The sequence below is a fragment of the Oncorhynchus clarkii genome, chromosome 13 (assembly GCF_045791955.1).
Source record: "Oncorhynchus clarkii lewisi isolate Uvic-CL-2024 chromosome 13, UVic_Ocla_1.0, whole genome shotgun sequence".
NCBI lineage: Eukaryota > Metazoa > Chordata > Actinopteri > Salmoniformes > Salmonidae > Oncorhynchus > Oncorhynchus clarkii.
This window is the reverse complement of record NC_092159.1, coordinates 11,765,699-11,787,260: the sequence shown is the minus strand read 5'-3', so window position 1 is coordinate 11,787,260 and position 21,562 is coordinate 11,765,699. Positions and strand designations below refer to the sequence as shown.

The window sequence follows — 21,562 nt, the reverse complement described above, 5'->3', positions numbered from 1 at the left end:
CAGCTCTAACCACAGAGAGGAACCACAGGCGTGAGGGGAACTGATGCAAGGGAGGACTGATGTGTGTGTGGCGCAACACTGAAACAGGAAGTACAGAGGCACACAGGAAGGCGATGAGAGGTGTTGATGACTAAAGACCACTGTTCGCTCAACACTGGCCCAACTGACCATAAACGCTGATCTGGGGTCAGTTTGACCCCCCCCCCCCCCCCCCCGCTAATGGTTAAGGTTAGGATTGGGGGAGGGGAACTGATCCTAGATCTGCACAGAGGAGAAACTTCACCCTGGAGCATTAGAAACACACCTGAGGCTTTAAACACCTGTAGGAATGTTTTTCCATAGCAGTTTTTAGCCCATGACTCATTAATATAGAGCTGTAATAATCAGAAGATAATAACGTGGCTATATCCAGGCTATACACAGGCTATATCCAGGCTATACACAGGCTATATCCAGGCTATACACAGGCTATATCCAGGCTATACACAGGCTATACACAGGCTATGCACAGGCTATATCCAGGCTATATCCAGGCTATACACAGGCTATATCCAGGCTATACACAGGCTATGCACAGGCTATATCCAGGCTATACACAGGCTATATCCAGGCTATGCCATTCATACAGACTCAGTTTGTGTTAAGTTTTCTCAATACAACACAACATAATGGTATGAGACAATAGGTTATGTCCATTAGAAACGGATAAGGAGGTTTGTGTTGTACCGCTGTTAGTTTTGTCAAATGAGGAGATGACTAGGGTGTTGTTCCCAACACCACCAGCAGGGGTCACTTCTCTATAGAGATCAGTGTTGGACACGCGCGCACACACACACATGCACAGTCTTGTACAGCTAACTTTGTGGGGAAACACAATTCAGTCCCATTCAAAATCCTATTTTCCCTAACCCTTAACCCATACTCTTACCTTAACCCTAACCCTGAACCTAACCCTTTCCTTAACCCTAACCCCAAAACTAACCCTAGCTCCTAACTCTAACCTTTAACGTAATTCTAACACTAATTCTAACCTTAACCCCCTAGAAACAGCATTTGACCTCGTGGGGACGAACAAAATGTCCCCAATTTGTCCAATTTTTGTTTGTTTACTGCTCTTTATAGTTATAATAGTTAAACACGTACACACACACACACACACACACACACACACACACACACACACACACACACACACACACACACACACACACACACACACACACACACACACACACACACACACACACACACACACACACACACACACACACACACACAGTAAGAGGAAGTGAGAGATAGAGTAACCTGTGTTTGTGTGTGCGTGCGTGTGTGCGTGCGTGTGTGTTCAACCGGAACATGCAGGTGTCCCTTTCCTTCTGACTGAAAACAGGACTTACTGCTCTCACCCTACTGGTGGATTTGCCCCTGACCACTGATCTAAGGTCAGTTTAACATTAACTCTGATGGTTGATAATAGGACTGGGAGAGAGGGAGCTGATCCTAGATCTGTGCTTACAGGCAACTACCACCCAGTAATCTGACATGTTCACAATGGCCTCACAATGTTTGCCATTTATTAAATAATCAATTGAACAATTAAAGAACAAGATAAAAAATAAACATGAATAGAAGAACATGGTAGAGACAATAGTTCTGTATGTGTACTCCCAGGTTCTGTGTGTGTACTCCCAGGTTCTGTATGTGTACTCCCAGGTTCTGTATGTGTACTCCCAGGTTCTGTGTGTGTACTCCCAGGTTCTGTATGTGTACTCCCAGGTTCTGTATGTGTACTCCCAGGTTCTGTATGTGTACTCCCAGGATCTGGATGTGTACTCCCAGGTTCTGTATGTGTACTCCCAGGTTCTGTGTGTGTACTCCCAGGATCTGGATGTGTACTCCCAGGTTCTGGATGTGTACTCCCAGGTTCTGTATGTGTACTCCCAGGTTCTGTGTGTGTACTCCCAGGTTCTGTATGTGTACTCCCAGGATCTGGATGTGTACTCCCAGGTTCTGGATGTGTACTCCCAGGTTCTGTATGTGTACTCCCAGGTTGTGTATATGTACTTCCAGGTTGTGTGTGTGTGTTTGGTGCTTGTGTGGCATGACGGTGACAGAAGAGTTATTTGTGTGTTTGTATGCTATCTCTATTCACCTCTGTGATATAAATACTGTGTTGACTTCCTGGTGAGATGTGATGGTTTCTCTCTCTAACCAATACAGTCTCATCTAAAGACACAGAACAGATACAATAACCAGGCGACTCAGAGATCCTCTCCACAGTATTAGCATACAGAAACAAATACATTTCAGTCATTTAACAGACACTCTTATCCAGAGCAATCTACAGGAGCATTATGGGTCATGCGCCTCGCTCAAGAGCACATCAACAGTTTTTCACCTAGGAGGCTCTAGGATTCGAACCAGCGGCCTTGTGGCTACTGGCCCAATAGTCTTAACCACTAGGCTACCTGCCCCAGTACAGTTGGCGAAGCCAGCAACGGTCGAGGTGGTATCTATTAGCATGATGTACATCCAGTACATAGAACAGGTATGATAAACCAGACACAGAGGTCTTATAAATGGCACCCTGTTCCCTATTTAGTGCACCACTTTTGACCAGGGTCCATAAGGCTCTGGTGGAAAGTAGTGCACTGTATAGAGAATAGTGCACCATTTGGGACACAATCAAAGAGTCATACAAGGACAGTAGGTGGAATCAGCCATGCTTGAGGTCGTATCTATCTGCAGTATGTACATGAGAAACCGCTCTCTTGGCTTCGCTTCTGTCACCACCTCAACAAACAGTATGTACAGGTCACGTTGACAGCTGTTGACAATGACAGTATTTCATCTCACAGGGTAAGAAGGAAGTCCTTTGACACGGCGGTGGTTGAAAATGAGAAGTCCCTCTTCCAGACAGAACACAGTTCCACCCTTTTAATCCAGATAAAAGTCCAAATCAGTCCCCAGCAGTCTTCTCAGGAACTCTTCTTGCAACAAAACAAATTATCCCTCAATTCTCATTATGACAAAAGTTCATTTCTAATTCCTTTTTAAGGTAGAAGGTCCTCATTCTCACTGTTGAAAGTGTCCAGGTTCCCAATGCTTAGTCAGTTCAACTGAACCTGAACCTAAGTCTATTGATTGTACTATTTGCTGTAGGGGTTCTATCTCCCTCTGTGGTGCAGTACTGTGATTGACCCACAGGGGGTGCTGTCCTGTCTCAGTCTTGGGGAGCCTGGTTGATCACCTTCTTCTTACGCACCGACACCAGGTCATAGAAGGGGTCCTTGGTGATGCTGGCTCTGTAACGTGAGATATCAGGATGGTGAGTTGTTAATGGTGTTGTGATTGCGTGTGTAGCCTCTAAAAGCCCAGCCTAGGCAACATAGAGGAACCACAGTACGTCACTGCCTAGGTCACTGCTCTACCGCTTAAATCAAATTCTAAATCATAGTTGGTAAGATGGAGACCACAGAGGTTATTTTTAACCAGTGTCGAACTACCTTCACTAAAACCACTGCAAAGGTTTTGCCTGCAAACTTTGGTTTTGAATCGCAACGTTCTGGAATGTCTGCCTCCTGATTGGTCGGGAGACCCTAGTCACTGTGTTGTGTGTGTGTGTGTGTGTGTGTGTGTGTGTGTGTGTGTGTGTGTGTGTGTGTGTGTGTGTGTGTGTGTGTGTGTGGAACTGGGAGGAGCTATAGGAGGATGGGCTCATTGTAATGGCTGGAATGGAATCAATTGAACGGTATCAAACACACCAAAACACATAGGAACCACACCTTTGACTCCGTTCCATATATGCCATTCCAGCCAATACAATGAGCTCGTCCTCCTATAGCTCCTCCCGCCAGCCTCCACTGGCGTGTGTGTATTCTCCTGTAGCTCCTCCCACCAGTGTGTTCTTCCATGCGTAGTACCTGATGCTCTCTATCCATGTGTCTCGTTCCTCAGCGGTAGCGGCACAGATCATGTACGACTGGTGTTTCCCCTCCACCACTCTGCCGTCTGTCTCTGTCTTACACGCCTTGATCTTCTGACCCCTGCTGTTGGGGTTATACAGCTCCAGACAGTACTGAGGAACACAGAGAAACAGACAGGAGCAATCAAGTCAATCACACGGAAGGATAAGTAAGGGTGAGTAGTGCGCTCTCACTCTTTCACACACACACACACACACACACACACTGAAGGATGAGTATCTAAGGGTATTGTATTCTTACCGGTTTGCGTGCATACACCACCTCTCTCACACACAGGTTCTCCAGAGGGATGATGCCTCTGGGCTCCTTGTCCTGTCGAGAGAGATGAGGTTAGAGGAAGGTGTTTAGAGAGGGAGGGATGATGTCTCTGGGCTCCTTGTCCTGTAGAGAGAGGTGAGGTTAGAGGAAGGTGTTTAGAGAGGGAGGGATGGATGGAGGGAGTTGCAGTAGAGGATGGAGGGAGGGACCAAGGAAGGAGGGGTGTGGAGGGATATAACCGATGCAGAGGGAATGTTTTCATTGGGCAGGGAAGAGATAGAGGGAATGTTTTCATTGGGCAGGGAAGAGATAGAGGGAATGTTTTCATTGGGCAGGGAAGAGATGGAGGGAATGTTTTCATTGGGCAGGGAAGAGATAGAGGGAATGTTTTCATTGGGCAGGGAAGAGATAGAGGGAATGTTTTCATTGGGCAGGGAAGAGATAGAGGGAAGGTTTTCATTGGGCAGGGAAGAGATGGAGGGATATAACCGATGCAGAAGGAATGTTTTCATTGGGCGGGGAAGAGAGATGGAGGGATGAAAATCAATAGGGAAGTTAGAAAGGAAGGAGAAGGTGATGAGAGATGTAGAGGGAATGTTTTCATTGGGCAGGGAAGAGAGATGGAGGCATGAAAATCAATAGGGAAGTTAGAAAGGAAGGAGAAGGTGATGAGAGATGTAGAGGGACTTAAAGGAGGAATGGAGAGGTATTGAAAGGGGTCAGTGAGATGGAGAGAAGGATGGACATAGAGGAGTAGACAGGTAGGAGAGACTTAGTGGTGTACTCAAAGTAGCAGAGACTTACAGTGGTGTACTCAAAGTAGTAGAGACTTACAGTGGTGTACTCAAAGTAGCAGAGACTTACAGTGGTGTACTCAAAATAGCAGAGACTTACAGTGGTGTACTCAAAGTAGCAGAGACTTACAGTGGTGTACTCAAAGTAGCAGAGACTTACAGTGGTGTACTCAAAATAGCAGAGACTTACAGTGGTGTACTCAAAATAGCAGAGACTTACAGTGGTGTACTCAAAGTAGCAGAGACTTACAGTGGTGTACTCAAAGTAGTAGAGACTTACAGTGGTGTACTCAAAATAGTAGAGACTTACAGTGGTGTACTCAAAGTAGAAGAGACTTACAGTGGTGTACTCAAAGTAGTAGAGACTTACAGTGGTGTACTCAAAGTAGCAGAGACTTACAGTGGTGTACTCAAAGTAGCAGAGACTTACAGTGGTGTACTCAAAGTAGCAGAGACTTACAGTGGTGTACTCAAAGTAGCAGAGACTTACAGTGGTGTACTCAAAGTAGCAGAGACTTACAGTGGTGTACTCAAAGTAGCAGAGACTTACAGTGGTGTACTCAAAGTAGAAGAGACTTACAGTGATGTACTCAAAGTAGTAAAAACTTACAGTGGTGTACTCAAAGTAGTAGAGACTTACAGTGGTGTACTCAAAGTAGTAGAGGCAGTTGTCAGTCAGGATGAACCATCTCCTCTTCCACGTCTTCACTCTGCCTCCTGACCAACCAAACACACACATCTGACATACTGTAGATATGCTACGGCTTTTGTCTGTTTACTACCTAGACTGCATCCTACTGTTGGTTTGCTCCACTAGACTACAGAGTCGAACAGGAAAGGGTAGGAGCTGGCTTTTAATGTTCCAGGTGTGAGTTGTAAATCAGCTAATAACATCTCTGGATATCTGTGAAGGGCGGAGCTCCCCAAGGAGCAACAGTATTTAAGAGGTACGTCAGCTAAATGATATCATGACCATGTTGTTGGGTGTCTCACCTAGTTTGAGGAGCCATCCCTCCCTGTCGGGGTTGAAGAAGGTGTGAGTCAGGTCGTTCCCATCATCCTCTGGGATTTTAAAGGGCTCGTTCCTGATGCTGTCGTACAGTTTCTGAAGAGGGAGACAGCAGAGAAGCCAGCTGAAGAAGTAAGGGCCATTTCCTGGTTTGACATACATTATGTTTAGTTTTATACAACTAAATTTTTCCACTGCTATCAAGGTAGAATTCAAACCAATCAAACCAAACCCCATAGCTACATAGCGGCCGATCCCAATACTTCAGGGTCATGTGACCTATACGAACACTGTGAATGGCCGGTGTGTCTCACCATACACATCTCATTGGTCAACCAACTACTACTTCCTGATCATGTGACCTATGTGGCCTCTCTGATTGGCTGCTGTGTCTCGCCATGAACATCTCATTGGTCAATGAACTACTACTTCCTGATGATGTAACCTATGTGGCCTCTCTGATTGGCTGCTGTGTCTCACCATGAACATCTCATTGGTCAATGAACTACTACTTCCTGATGATGTGACCTATGTGGCCTCTCTGATTGGATGTTGTGTCTCACCGTGAGCAGCTCATTGGGCAGGTCCCCTCCGTTGTTGATGCCTCTGTTCATAGAGATGAATCTCTCTAGAGGGGTCTTGTCCTTCACGTTGGGGTTGTGGAGGCTGGTGTTCAACATGATGATGGCAAACGACAGGATGTAACAGGTGTCTGAGGGAACACAGAGAAATGTAGACATTATACACAGTTTAAATTGTGATTTCATGGAAATGAGAACACATACAGTACATCTACACACACACACACACACACATACACACACACACACACACACACACACACACACACACACACACACACACACACACACACACACCTCTATACTGATAGATGTCTGTGTTGCAGTCACAGTAGCGAGTGGTTACACCACACACACACACACACACACACACACACACACACACACACACACACACACACACACACACACACACACACACACACACACACACCTGTAGACTGAAAGACTTCAGCGTTACAGTCACAGTAGCGAGTGGTTACACCACACACACACACACACACACACACACACCTGTAGACTGAAAGACTTCAGCGTTACAGTCACAGTAGCGAGTGGTTACACCACACACACACACACACACACACACACACACACACACACACACACACACACACACACACACACACCTGTAGACTGAAAGACTTCTGCGTTACAGTCACAGTAGCGAGTGGCGAAGGTTTCCATCATGCGGTCAATCTTCTGAGCCTCGCCGGGCAGACGGAAACTCCACAGGAACTGCCTGAGACATACAGACAGACATTCAGACAGGGGGTTCAGACCAGGCTCACAGAGCTCCTGTGTTCTGCCTTCAGACTACAACTTCAGCCCAAGTCATCTACAGTTATTTGACCAAATGTATTCTGTCATTTTAACAAAGCTGAGAATTGAAAGGTTAGTTGATGAACAGTTCGTCAACCTACCTCAGTGCCTGTACCAGGTTGAGGTCTGAGAACTCATGGAGGTCCACAAAGGCTTTCAGTGTCTGGAGGTGGAGGTCTTCTCTGTAAAGACACAAGCAGACTGAGGAGACGGAGAGACACGAACTACAAGAGCTATCATCATATTATTATTGATATGAATTCACTGTCTCCCAACTCCTCGAAAATCTCCCCCTTTGTCCTCTCCCATCAGCCATCGCCGCTGCATCACCACCATCATCATCATCACCATCACCATCATCATCACCACCACCATCATCACCATCATCACCATCATCATCACCACCACCATCATCATCACCACCATCATAATCACCATCATCACCACCATCATCACCATCATCACCATCACCATCATCATCACCACCACCACCATCATCATCACCATCATCACCATCATCATCACCACCATCATCACCATCATCACCATCACCATCATCATCACCACCACCACCATCATCATCATCATCACCATCATCATCATCACCACCATCATCATCACCACCACCATCATCATCACCATCATCATCATCACCACCATCATCATCATCACCACCATCATCATCACCATCATCATCACCATCATCATCACCACCACCACCATCATCATCACCATCATCACCATCATCATCATAACCATGTCCCTACTGTACCTCTCTCCCAGGTAGTCTCCAATAGCAGTCTTATTGAGCCCCTCCTCCTTGTAAAGGAACTCTGCTATTGGCTGAGGGTTCCTCTCCAGAAGCTTGTTCTCTACCAGGTAGTTTATACCCTAGAATGATTTAAAACAGACATCAATTAACCAATACATCACCCAGTCAATTAGACAATCAGTCAGTCAGATACTATAAAACACTTGAAATATAACACTTTTATATAGCTTTTACAGTGATAAGAGTGAGTAACACACACATACACACACACACACCAGCCTTCCGATCTGTGATTGGTTGTTAAATGCTGTTGTTTGTCTTGTTTCAGAATGAGCTCATAGATTCCATCTGTTTGACTAGACTTCCTAAAAGCTTGAGACGGAATTAGGGCAACGTTTAAAAAAAAATCACTATTCCTTAATACTCAATATCTCTTCCTCTTTCTCATCAGCACTGTAACTGAGGGGAAAAGTTACATTCTGTGTCAATAGTCAACTGTTGTAAATAGCTTTAGCCACTAGAGCAGTGGTCACCAACCCTAGTCTTGGAGAGCTACTGAATGTAAATAGCATTAGCCACTAGAGCAGTGGTCACCAACCCTAGTCCTGGTGATCTACTGGATGTAAATAGCATTAGCCACTAGAGCAGTGGTCACCAACCCTAGTCTTGGAGAGCTACTGAATGTAAATAGCATTAGCCACTAGAGCAGTGGTCACCAACCCTAGTCCTGGTGATCTACTGGATGTAAATAGCATTAGCCACTAGAGCAGTGGTCACCAACCCTAGTCTTGGAGAGCTACTGGATGTAAATAGCATTAGCCACTAGAGCAGTGGTCACCAACCCTAGTCCTGGTGATCTACTGGATGTAAATAGCATTAGCCACTAGAGCAGTGGTCACCAACCCTAGTCTTGGAGAGCTACTGGATGTAATTAGCATTAGCCACTAGAGCAGTGGTCACCAACCCTAGTCCTGGTGATCTACTGGATGTAAATAGCATTAGACACTAGAGCAGTGGTCACCAACCCTAGTCCTGGTGATCTACTGGATGTAAATAGCATTAGCCACTAGAGCAGTGGTCACCAACCCTAGTCTTGGAGAGCTACTGGGTGTAAATAGCATTAGCCACTAGAGCAGTGGTCACCAACCCTAGTCTTGGAGAGCTACTGGATGTAAATAGCATTAGCCACTAGAGCAGTGGTCACCAACCCTAGTCTTGGAGAGCTACTGGATGTAATTAGCATTAGCCACTAGAGCAGTGGTCACCAACCCTAGTCCTGGTGATCTACTGGATGTAAATAGCATTAGACACTAGAGCAGTGGTCACCAACCCTAGTCCTGGTGATCTACTGGATGTAAATAGCATTAGCCACTAGAGCAGTGGTCACCAACCCTAGTCTTGGAGAGCTACTGGATGTAAATAGCATTAGCCACTAGAGCAGTGGTCACCAACCCTAGTCCTGGTGATCTACTGGATGTAAATAGCATTAGCCACTAGAGCAGTGGTCACCAACCCTAGTCCTGGTGATCTACTGGATGTAAATAGCATTAGCCACTAGAGCAGTGGTCACCAACCCTAGTCCTGGTGATCTACTGGATGTAAATAGCATTAGCCACTAGAGCAGTGGTCACCAACCCTAGTCCTGGTGATCTACTGGATGTAAATAGCATTAGCCACTAGAGCAGTGGTCACCAACCCTAGTCCTGGTGATCTACTGGATGTAAATAGCATTAGCCACTAGAGCAGTGGTCACCAACCCTAGTCTTGGAGAGCTACTGGATGTAAATAGCTTTAGACACTAGAGCAGTGGTCACCAACCCTAATCTTGGAGAGCTACTGGATGTAAATAGCATTAGCCACTAGAGCAGTGGTCACCAACCCTAGTCTTGAGGGAGCTAGTGGTAAGTACAGGGTTTTGCACCAGACCAGCAGTAACACACGATTTAACTTCAGACATCACCTTACATTCCACCAATGTCTTTGCCTGACTCAGATAGCTAGTATTGTTTACCTAACTCTGTATCTAGTCCAGGAGAATAGAAGGTAACGAGTGACAACAGATGCATGTTGTGAGATGGTTGTCATAGCTATGAACTATGATGCTGTGGTTGAACTTTAACCACAGTGTGTTGTCTTGATGAGTCACGCACAAGGCATTGCTGCTGTGATGAGAGATGCATCTTCCTGTCAGAAAGGAAGCCCATAGTGGAGCCTCTGTTTGACCTGAGAAGGTGGCTCAGGCACACACACACACACGCACACACACACGCACACACACACACACACACACACACACACACACACACACACACACACACACACACACACACACACACACACACACACACACACACACACACACACACACACACACACACACACACACACACACACGCACACACACACACCACTTACCTGTGTCCAAACATTCAAAGGTGATATGAGTGGACTGTACCCCTCTCTCAGACTAAACCTTGTAAGAATTGAGGAAAAATGTCAGAATTTGTTCCAGCCACAACCTACCTATACAGAGCTGTGGTTCATAGGTCAAGTATGATGTCATCATGGCTTCAGTGTGTCTGTGTACGTGTGTACTTACTTGTAGGTGGTCTCACATGCTCCTAACCCCCCCCCCAACATTTCCTCCCCCCACACAGAGGGGACAGGATGCGGTTTGCTCTCGCTACTCTCCTCCCCTCTCTCTCTCACGATGACAGATCATTTGTTCACTCACCTTTTTAGGGTCCATGTTGAATTTCTTCTTCCCGCTTGAGAACTGCTTTCCTTTCTCAAGGACTTTGCTGCATAGAGAGAGAACAATAACAGAATAACTTCTTAACAAATGACCTTGTAAACAAACACGATGCAGTGAAGTAGGTGGGTGTAATTCATTGTATGGGTTGTTAGCTACAGGACAGGAAATTATAAGACATGTTCAACTAGTGAAGAAGTTATTCATCAGCAAATAATAATACATTCATAAAAGAGGCAATGAATAGGGGGTGAATAGGGGTTGAGCAGGCTATGAATAGGGGGTGAGTAGGGAATGAATAGGGGTTGAGCAGGCTATGAATAGGGGGTGAGTAGGGAATGAATAGGGGTTGAGCAGGCTATGAATAGGGGGTGAATAGGGGTTGAGCAGGCTATGAATAGGGGGTGAATAGGGGTTGAGCAGGCTATGAATAGGGGGTGAATAGGGGTTGAGCAGGCTATGAATAGGGGGTGAATAGGGGTTGAGCAGGCTATGAATAGGGGGTGAATAGGGGTTGAGGCAATGAATAGGGGGTGAATAGGGGTTGAGCAGGCTATGAATAGGGGGTGAATGGGGGTGAGCAGGCTATGAATAGGGGGTGAATAGGGGTTGAGCAGGCTATGAATAGGGGGTGAATAAGGGTTGAGCAGGCTATGAATAGGGGGTGAGTAGGGGTTGAGCAGGCTATGAATAGGGGGTGAATAGGGGTTGAGCAGGCTATGAATAGGGGGTGAGTAGGGAATGAATAAGGGTTGAGCAGGCTATGAATAGGGGGTGAATAGGGGTTGAGCAGGCTATGAATAGGGGGTGAGTAGGGGTTGAGCAGGCTATGAATAGGGGGTGAATAGGGGTTGAGCAGGCTATGAATAGGGGGTGAGTAGGGAATGAATAAGGGTTGAGCAGGCTATGAATAGGGGGTGAATAGGGGTTGAGCAGGCTATGAATAGGGGGTGAATAGGGGTTGAGCAGGCTATGAATAGGGGGTGAATAGGGGTTGAGCAGGCTATGAATAGGGGGTGAGTAGGGAATGAATAAGGGTTGAGCAGGCTATGAATAGGGGGTGAATAGGGGTTGAGCAGGCTATGAATAGGGGTTGAGCAGGCTATGAATAGGGGGTGAATAGGGGTTTGAGCAGGCTATGAATAGGGGGTGAATAGGGGTTGAGCAGGCTATGAATAGGGGGTGAATAGGGGTTGAGCAGGCTATGAATAGGGGGTGAATAGGGGTTGAGCAGGCTATGAATAGGGGGTGAATAGGGGTTGAGCAGGCTATGAATAGGGGGTGAATAGGGGTTGAGCAGGCTATGAATAGGGGGTGAATAGGGGTTGAGCAGGCTATGAATAGGGGGTGAATAGGGGTTGAGCAGGCTATGAATAGGGGGTGAATAGGGGTTGAGCAGGCTATGAATAGGGGGTGAATAAGGGTTGAGCAGGCTATGAATAGGGGGTGAATAAGGGTTGAGCAGGCTATGAATAGGGGGTGAATAGGGGTTGAGCAGGCTATGAATAGGGGGTGAGTAGGGGTTGAGCAGGCTATGAATAGGGGGTGAATAAGGGTTGAACAGGCTATGAATAGGGGGTGAATAAGGGTTGAGCAGGCTATGAATAGGGGGTGAATAGGGGTTGAGCAGGCTATGAATAGGGGGTGAATAAGGGTTGAGCAGGCTATGAATAGGGGGTGAATAAGGGTTGAGCAGGCTATGAATAGGGGGTGAATAAGGGTTGAGCAGGCTATGAATAGGGGGTGAATAGGGGTTGAGCAGGCTTTGAATAGGGGGTGAATAGGGGTTGAGCAGGCTATGAATAAGGGGTGAATAAGGGTTGAGCAGGCTATGAATAGGGGGTGAATAAGGATTGAGCAGGCTATGAATAGGGGGTGAATAGGGGTTGAGCAGGCTATGAATAGGGGGTGAATAGGGGTTGAGCAGGCTATGAATAGGGGGTGAATAAGGGTTGAGCAGGCTATGAATAGGGGGTGAATAAGGGGTTGAGCAGGCTATGAATAAGGGGTGAATAGGGGTTGAGCAGGCTATGAATAGGGGGTGAATAAGGTTTGAGCAGGCTATGAATAGGGGGTGAATAAGGGTTGAGCAGGCTATGAATAGGGGGTGAATAAGGGTTGAGCAGGCTATGAATAGGGGGTGAATAGGGGTTGAGCAGGCTATGAATAAGGGGTGAATAAGGGTTGAGCAGGCTATGAATAGGGGGTGAATAAGGGTTGAGCAGGCTATGAATAGGGGGTGAATAGGGGTTGAGCAGGCTATGAATAGGGGATGAATAGGGGTTGAGCAGGCTATGAATAGGGGGTGAATAAGGGTTGAGCAGGCTATGAATAGGGGGTGAATAAGGGTTGAGCAGGCTATGAATAGGGGGTGAATAGGGGTTGAGCAGGCTATGAATAGGGGGTGAATAGGGGTTGAGCAGGCTATGAATAGGGGGTGAATAGGGAATGAATAAGGGTTGAGCAGGCTTTGAATAGGGGGTGAATAGGGGTTGAGCAGGCTATGAATAGGGGGTGAATAGGGAATGAATAAGGGTTGAGCAGGCTTTGAATAGGGGGTGAATAGGGGTTGAGCAGGCTATGAATAGGGGGTGAGTAGGGAATGAATAAGGGTTGAGCAGGCTATGAATAGGGGGTGAATAGGGAATGAATAGGGGGTGAGCAGGCTATGAATAGGGGGTGAATAGGGAATGAATAGGGGGTGAGCAGGCTATGAATAGGGGGTGAATAGGGAATGAATAGGGGTGAATATGGAATGAATAGGGAATGAATAGGGGGTGAGCAGGCTATGAATAGGGGGTGAATAGGGAATGAATAGGGAATGAATAGGGGGTGAATATGGAATGAATAGGGGGTGAATAGGGAATGAATAGGGGTTGAGCAGGCTATGAATATGGGGTGAATAGGGAATTAATAGGGGTTGAGCAGGCTATGAATAGAGGGTGAATAGGGAATGAATAGGGGGTGAGCAGGGTATGAATAGGGGGTGAATAGGGAATGAATAGGGGTTGAGCAGGCTATGAATAAGGGGTGAATAGGGAATGAATAGGGGTTGAGCAGGCTATGAATAAGGGGTGAATAGGGGGTGAGCAGGCTATGAATAGGGGGTGAATAGGGAATGAATAGGGGGTGAGCAGGCTATGAATAGGGGTTGAGCAGGCTATGAATAGGGGGTGAATAGAGAATGAATAGGGGTTGAGCAGGCTATGAATAGGGGGTGAGTAGGGAATGAATAGGGGTTGAGCAGGCTATGAATAGAGGGTGAATAGGGGGTGAATAAGGGTTGAGCAGGCTATGAATAGGGGGTGAATAAGGGGTTGAGCAGGCTATGAATAGGGGGTGAATAAGGGTTGAGCAGGCTATGAATAGGGGGTGAATAAGGGTTGAGCAGGCTATGAATAGGGGTGAATAAGGGTTGAGCAGGCTATGAATAGGGGGTGAATAGGGGTTGAGCAGGCTATGAATAAGGGGTGAATAAGGGTTGAGCAGGCTATGAATAGGGGGTGAATAAGGGTTGAGCAGGCTATGAATAGGGGGTGAATAGGGGTTGAGCAGGCTATGAATAGGGGGTGAATAGGGGTTGAGCAGGCTATGAATAGGGGGTGAATAAGGGTTGAGCAGGCTATGAATAGGGGGTGAATAAGGGTTGAGCAGGCTATGAATAGGGGGTGAATAGGGGTTGAGCAGGCTATGAATAGGGGGTGAATAGGGGTTGAGCAGGCTATGAATAGGGGGTGAATAGGGAATGAATAAGGGTTGAGCAGGCTTTGAATAGGGGGTGAATAGGGGTTGAGCAGGCTATGAATAGGGGGTGAATAGGGAATGAATAAGGGTTGAGCAGGCTTTGAATAGGGGGTGAATAGGGGTTGAGCAGGCTATGAATAGGGGGTGAGTAGGGAATGAATAAGGGTTGAGCAGGCTATGAATAGGGGGTGAATAGGGAATGAATAGGGGGTGAGCAGGCTATGAATAGGGGGTGAATAGGGAATGAATAGGGGGTGAGCAGGCTATGAATAGGGGGTGAATAGGGAATGAATAGGGGTGAATATGGAATGAATAGGGAATGAATAGGGGGTGAGCAGGCTATGAATAGGGGGTGAATAGGGAATGAATAGGGAATGAATAGGGGGTGAATATGGAATGAATAGGGGGTGAATAGGGAATGAATAGGGGTTGAGCAGGCTATGAATATGGGGTGAATAGGGAATTAATAGGGGTTGAGCAGGCTATGAATAGAGGGTGAATAGGGAATTAATAGGGGGTGAGCAGGGTATGAATAGGGGGTGAATAGGGAATGAATAGGGGTTGAGCAGGCTATGAATAAGGGGTGAATAGGGAATGAATAGGGGTTGAGCAGGCTATGAATAAGGGGTGAATAGGGGGTGAGCAGGCTATGAATAGGGGTTGAGCAGGCTATGAATAGGGGGTGAATAGAGAATGAATAGGGGTTGAGCAGGCTATGAATAGGGGGTGAGTAGGGAATGAATAGGGGTTGAGCAGGCTATGAATAGAGGGTGAATAGGGAATGAATAGGGGGTGAGCAGGCTATGAATAGAGGGTGAATAGGGAATGAATAGGGGGTGAGCAGGCTATGAGTAGGGGTGAATAGGGGGTGAATAGGGAATGAATAGGGGTTGAGCAGGCTATGAATAGAGGGTGAATAGGGAATGAATAGGGGGTGAGCAGGCTATGAGTAGGGGTGAATAGGGGGTGAATAGGGAATGAATAGGGGTTGAGCAGGCTATGAATAGAGGGTGAATAGGGAATGAATAGGGGGTGAGCAGGCTATGAGTAGGGGTGAATAGGGGGTGAATATGGAATGAATAGGGGTTGAGCAGGCTATGAATAGGGGGTGAATAGGGAATGAATAGGGGGTGAGCAGGCTATGAATAGGGGGTGAATAGGGAATGAATAGGGGGTGAGCAGGCTATGAATAGGGGTTGAATAGGGGTTGAGCAGGCTATGAATAGGGGGTGAATAGGGAATGAATAGGGGTTGAGCAGGCTATGAGTAAGGGGTGAATAGGGGGTGAGCAGGCTATGAATATGGGGTGAATAGGGAATGAATAGGGGGTGAGCAGGCTATGAATAGGGGATGAATAGGGAATGAATAGGGGTTGAGCAGGCTATGAATAGGGGGTGAATAGGGAATGAATAGGGGTTGAGCAGGCTATGAATAGGGGTGAATAGGGGGTGAATAGGGAATGAATAGGGGTTGAGCAGGTTATGAATAGAGGGTGAATAGGGAATGAATAGGGGTTGAGCAGGCTGTGAATAGGGGGTGAATAGGGAATGAATAGGGGTTGAGCAGGCTATGAATAAGGGGTGAATAGGGGGTGAGCAGGCTATGAATAGGGGGTGAATAGGGAATGAATAGGGGGTGAGCAGGCTATGAATAGGGGGTGAATAGGGAATGAATATGGGTTGAGCAGGCTATGAATAGGGGGTGAATAGGGAATGAATAGGGGGTGAGCAGGCTATGAATAGGGGGTGAATAGGGAATGAATAGGTGGTGAGCAGGCTCTGAATAGGGGGTGAATAGGGAATGAATAGGGAATGAATAGGGGGTGAATAGGGAATGAATAGGGGGTGAATAGGGAATGCACAAGCCTAATGGTTAAAAAGAAGAACAGTGATAATGGTTAAGGAAGGATAAAAGATTTAAGACCACTCACTTCTCCTCTGTAGACTCAAAGTCTTGAACTTCCGCCATGACTTTGTCAATCTCCATCTTTAGCTTCTGGAAAAGGATGTTCAGACAAGGGTGATTCATAGACCATAGACCTGTGTGTGTGTGTGTGTGTGTGTGTGTGTGTGTGTGTGTGTGTGTGTGTGTGTGTGTGTGTGTGTGTGTGTGTGTGTGTGTGTGTGTGTGTGTGTGTTTACCTGGATGTCCTCTAGCAGGTCTCTCTTATGCATCTTCATGCTCTCAATCTCCAACCTCTCATCTGCAGTGAAATCTGAAGACACTGTAGTGGAGACATGACAACAGGAGAGTTATTATCTGAAGACACTGTAGTGGAGACATGACAACAGGAGGGTTATTATCTGAAGACACTGTAGTGGAGACACGACAACAGGAGAGTTATTATCTGAAGACACTGTAGTGGAGACATGACAACAGGAGGGTTATTATCTGAAGACACTGTAGTGGAGACATGACAACAGGAGGGTTATTATCTGAAGACACTGTAGTGGAGACATGACAATAGGAGGATTATTATCTGAAGACACTGTAGTGGAGACATGACAACAGGAGGGTTATTATCTGAAGACACTGTAGTGGAGACATGACAACAGGAGGGTTATTATCTGAAGACACTGTAGTGGAGACATGACAACAGGAGGGTTATTATCTGAAGACACTGTAGTGGAGACATGACAACAGGAGGGTTATTATCTGAAGACACTGTAGTGGAGACATGACAACAGGAGGGTTATTATCTGAAGACACTGTAGTGGAGACATGACAACAGGAGGGTTATTATCTGAAGACACTGTACTGGAGACACGACAACAGGAGGGTTATTATCTGAAGACACTGCAGTGGAGACACGACAACAGGAGGGTTATTATCTGAAGACACTGTAGTGGAGACACGACAACAGGGGGGTTATTATCTGAAGACACAGTAGTGGAGACATGACAACAGGAGGGTTATTATCTGAAGACACTGTAGTTGACACATGACAACAGGAGGGTTATTATCTGAAGATACTGTAGTGGAGACATGACAACAGGAGGGTTATTATCTGAAGACACAGTAGTGGAGACATGACAACAGGAGGGTTATTATCTGAAGATACTGTAGTGGAGACATGACAACAGGAGGGTTATTATCTGAAGATACTGTAGTGGAGACATGACAACAGGAGGGTTATTATCTGAAGACACTGTAGTGGAGACACGACAACAGGAGGGTTATTATCTGAAGACACTGTAGTGGAGACACGACAACAGGAGGGTTATTATCTGAAGACAGGGGAGAAGAGAAGGAGATGGCAAAGAGGAGAGAGGAGAAGAGAAGGAGATCGAGGAAGAGGAGGGGAGAAGAGAACGAGATTACTAAAAGAAGAGAGAGGAGAAGAGAAGGAGGAAGAGGAAGAAGCGTCCGTTCAAAAGCACCAGAAGTCCACAACATCTCATCAGATGGCCTACAGTTAAAAACAAATCCCTGTTACGTACATCAGATGGCCTACAGTTAAAACAGATCCCTGTAACGTACATCAGATGGCCTACAGTTAAAACAGATCCCTGTTACGTACATCTGCAAGATAATCTTAACCAAATGAAAAGCACATTACAGGCAAACCACTGAACCGGCCACAGGAGAGATTTAGCATCAAATTAACAGGAAGAAGGCCAGAATATGACTAGTATCGTTCATAGGAACGATACCAGTCATCACCACAAGCCATTCAGATACAGCACACAGGTATCCCATCACATTGTGTTTCCACTCTCTCTTTCACAACCCTTCATCCCACAACTGTCTGTCTATACTCCTACCTGATGAGCTCTCGGCTCCTAACTTTGTTTGTGGTATGCAAATGCATGAGCTACTGTGTTAATGCGATAGTGAATGTGATATTACCCAGTTCAGTTATAGCAGGCTAGATATCCATACACACCATGTGTTTTCTATGTGTTGGTGAAGCTGTGAAAAGTAATGCATTAGGAGGAACATAAAACAACTGCAAAGAGCTTCTAGCGTGTGTGTGTGTGTGTGTGTGTGTGTGTGTGTGTGTGTGTGTGTGTGTGTGTGTGTGTGTGTGTGTGTGTGTGTGTGTGTGTGTGTGTGTGCGTGCGTGCGTGCGTGCGTGCGTGCGTGCGTGCGTGCGTGCGTGTGTGTGTGTGTAGGCATGCATCCATGCGAACCAGAGGAGGGTGGTGGCTCTAACTTAAGAGGTTAAAGAAAAATATCAACAAGCAGCAGTTTTGGTTAGTTAGTGTTAGATATGGGCTGTTATACTGCTGTTAAACAGATAACCACTAGTTCTCTGTTCTACAGCCTTCATACAGCCTGTAATATGACCCGAAACTCACACACTGACATGACCAAAATACTATTTAGCTTCAAGATAATCTGTGTAACTCCATCAAATTAAGTTTTGGGACGACATATTTATGTCATAATTTACAATGCATTTTAACAAGAAATGCAATTTAGCTACATAATAACCTTTTTTGTATCTCAAGGAAATGAAGTTTGGAGATGCTATATTTATGTAACACATAATAAAACAAGCCAGGTCCCAGACATGTCTGTGCTTTTGTCAACTCATGGCTATAGCATGGCAATGAGTGACAAGGACTTGGTATGATACCACAAACAGACTGTCACTCGGGCTACAATAAGTCCTCCATCCTTTTAGGTGTCATGACAACTGAGCATGAAGTAGTCGTTCATTCATCAAGGTGTTAGCATTCCCCTTTCTGTCATGATCATTCTTCACAGTGTTTCGAAACAGGAGGGATGTCAGCGGAAAGGAAGGAAAGAACATAGTTCCTCTTGCAAGACCATGAAAACCTATATTCATTTGTAGAAAATCTGTTACAATAATGTTAAAAACAGGTAGGGTAATTCAAGATAATAATGCCTACCACTATGATTACTTTTGGTAGCTTCTATTCACAGGTGAGAATAACATTTTAGACCCTGAATTAAAATGCAATAACAACTTAAAAAAGGTAACTTACCCATTTGGCAATCGGTCATTGGCACACAGGAGAAACGGTCAAACTCGGTAGCCTACGGACCCTATAACCTGCAGGTATTTAAACATTACAAAGTAATGTGTCATCCATGCAAACTCCACAGCTCAATAATGTAAAGTGACAGTCAAGATTATCTTGTTGCAACACACCCTCTCTCTCCCGTCACTTTATAGGCTCGAGGCTACTTGTGAAAATCAACGTCGTCAGAACAGAAGTTGCTACATCCGCAATGATGTAGAACTGCCTCAATGTAGATTTATGTTACAGTTTACAGTAAAGTGTTTACTTGAAAACGAATCCAATTTTATAATCAAAATGACGAGTAGGCTATTGTATTTTGTGTAATGTATAAATAGACTTTCACGAAGTGGTTTTTGACACGTTGAACAGAATTAACCAAAAACAGACTGAGGGAAAGAAAACGGTTCCTCCTTGATAAATGGCACCAAAACGCCCTCTAGTGTTTTTACATTACCATTACAGTTCAGTCAACAAGGCCCAAAAGTTATTTATAGATGAGCAACTTATTTTCATTGAAAGAGTCAGTGACGATGAAGATGATGATGATTATAATGTATTTGTATATTTGTATATAAATGTATGATGTATATTTCAAACATATCTTGCATTTCAATGTGTGATGGCAGGCTATCTTTGATGTTTGTGTGTGTGTGTGGGGGGGGGTCTGTGTATGTGTGTTTGTGCATGCTGCAACAGTGAAAGAGAGAGAGAAAGAGAGACAGAGAGAGAGACGGCGATAGGGAGAGAGAGAGAGAGCGAGAGATAGGAAGAAAGAGAGAGAGAGGAGAAGAGAAAGCGAGAGATCACTCAGTGATCGATAGAGAGAGATCACTCAGTAATCGAGAGAGAGAGAGAGAGAGGCAGAGAGAGGAAGAGAGAGAGACCGATCCCTGCAATGCCAAGAGCTGAGAAAAGAAAGAAAAGAGTTCCCTCATCCAGCTGGTCCTGAGTTCACAAACCTGTTCTACTAACACACTGAAGCCTCAGGACCAGAACATCCAATCAATCAGGATAAACCAAATTACAACACAGTCAAAACAAAACTACATTGCTTATTGGGAAACACAAACACAAGCACAAAGCAAAATGCAGTGCTATCTGGCCCTAAATCGACAGTACACCGTGGCTAAATATTTGACCATGGTTACTGATCAAAACCTTAGAAAAACCTTGACAAAGTACAGGCTCAGTGAGCACAGCCTTGCCATTGATGTCAAAAATATAAAACAATTAGAGAGTGTCATTTTCCTAAATTTGAAATCCTTATTCAAGGTCTCAAAGACCTCTCTGATGAGAGTAGGCTACCCATCCTGTTGGGGGAGGACGCAGAGAGCTGTGGGTTGGCAGCGCACTACATTGCTGCCTGCCATAAGATGAGGGACAGTGTTTGACAGACCAATCAACCTGCACATGTACTCTACTGTATGCTTATTGTTATTGTTGAAGGTAGGGTTATTTTGACCCTTGGTTATTGCTGAAGGTAGGGTTATTTTGACCCTTGGTTATTGTTGTTACTGTTGTCCCGTTGACAATATTGATTCTCATTTTTATTTATTTTTATATTGTAAATATCCAAAAGAAGCTTCTGCAATATGTACATTGTTACTTCATGCCAATAAAGCAGAATTGAATTGAATTGAGAGATTACTCAGTAATTGAGAGGGAGAGAGAGAGGAAGAGAGAGAGAGATTACTCAAATAATATATATATATAGAGAGAGAGAGAGGGGGAAGAGAGAGAGAGATCACTCAGCAATCAAGAGAGAGAGAGAGAGAGAGAGAGAGAGAGAGAGAGAGAGAGAGTATACTCAGTAATTGAGAGAGAGAGACAGAGAGAGAGAGAGATCACTC

At 45.5% G+C, this 21,562-nt stretch overlaps 1 protein-coding gene across 2 annotated transcripts; it reads right to left on the bottom strand.

Moving 5' to 3' along the window:
- Positions 1-1,552: 1,552 nt before the first annotated feature.
- Positions 1,553-20,100, bottom strand: LOC139424408 (cytohesin 4b). 2 transcript variants are annotated; one of them, XM_071176186.1, is made up of 14 exons: positions 19,841-20,100; positions 19,674-19,741; positions 16,860-16,942; positions 16,649-16,713; positions 10,957-11,023; positions 8,223-8,341; positions 7,552-7,632; positions 7,258-7,370; positions 6,611-6,759; positions 6,032-6,143; positions 5,679-5,755; positions 4,227-4,298; positions 3,924-4,078; positions 1,553-3,305 (listed from the first exon to the last, which is right to left on the bottom strand). In XM_071176186.1, exons 2-14 carry the CDS (start codon positions 19,690-19,692, stop codon positions 3,224-3,226), a joined length of 1,194 nt encoding a protein of 397 aa, XP_071032287.1. In that variant the 5' UTR covers positions 19,693-19,741; positions 19,841-20,100; the 3' UTR covers positions 1,553-3,223. The 2 variants fall into 2 exon arrangements, with proteins under 2 accessions (XP_071032287.1, XP_071032286.1); XM_071176185.1 differs by having other exon boundaries at positions 19,674-19,900.
- Positions 20,101-21,562: the final 1,462 nt, after the last annotated feature.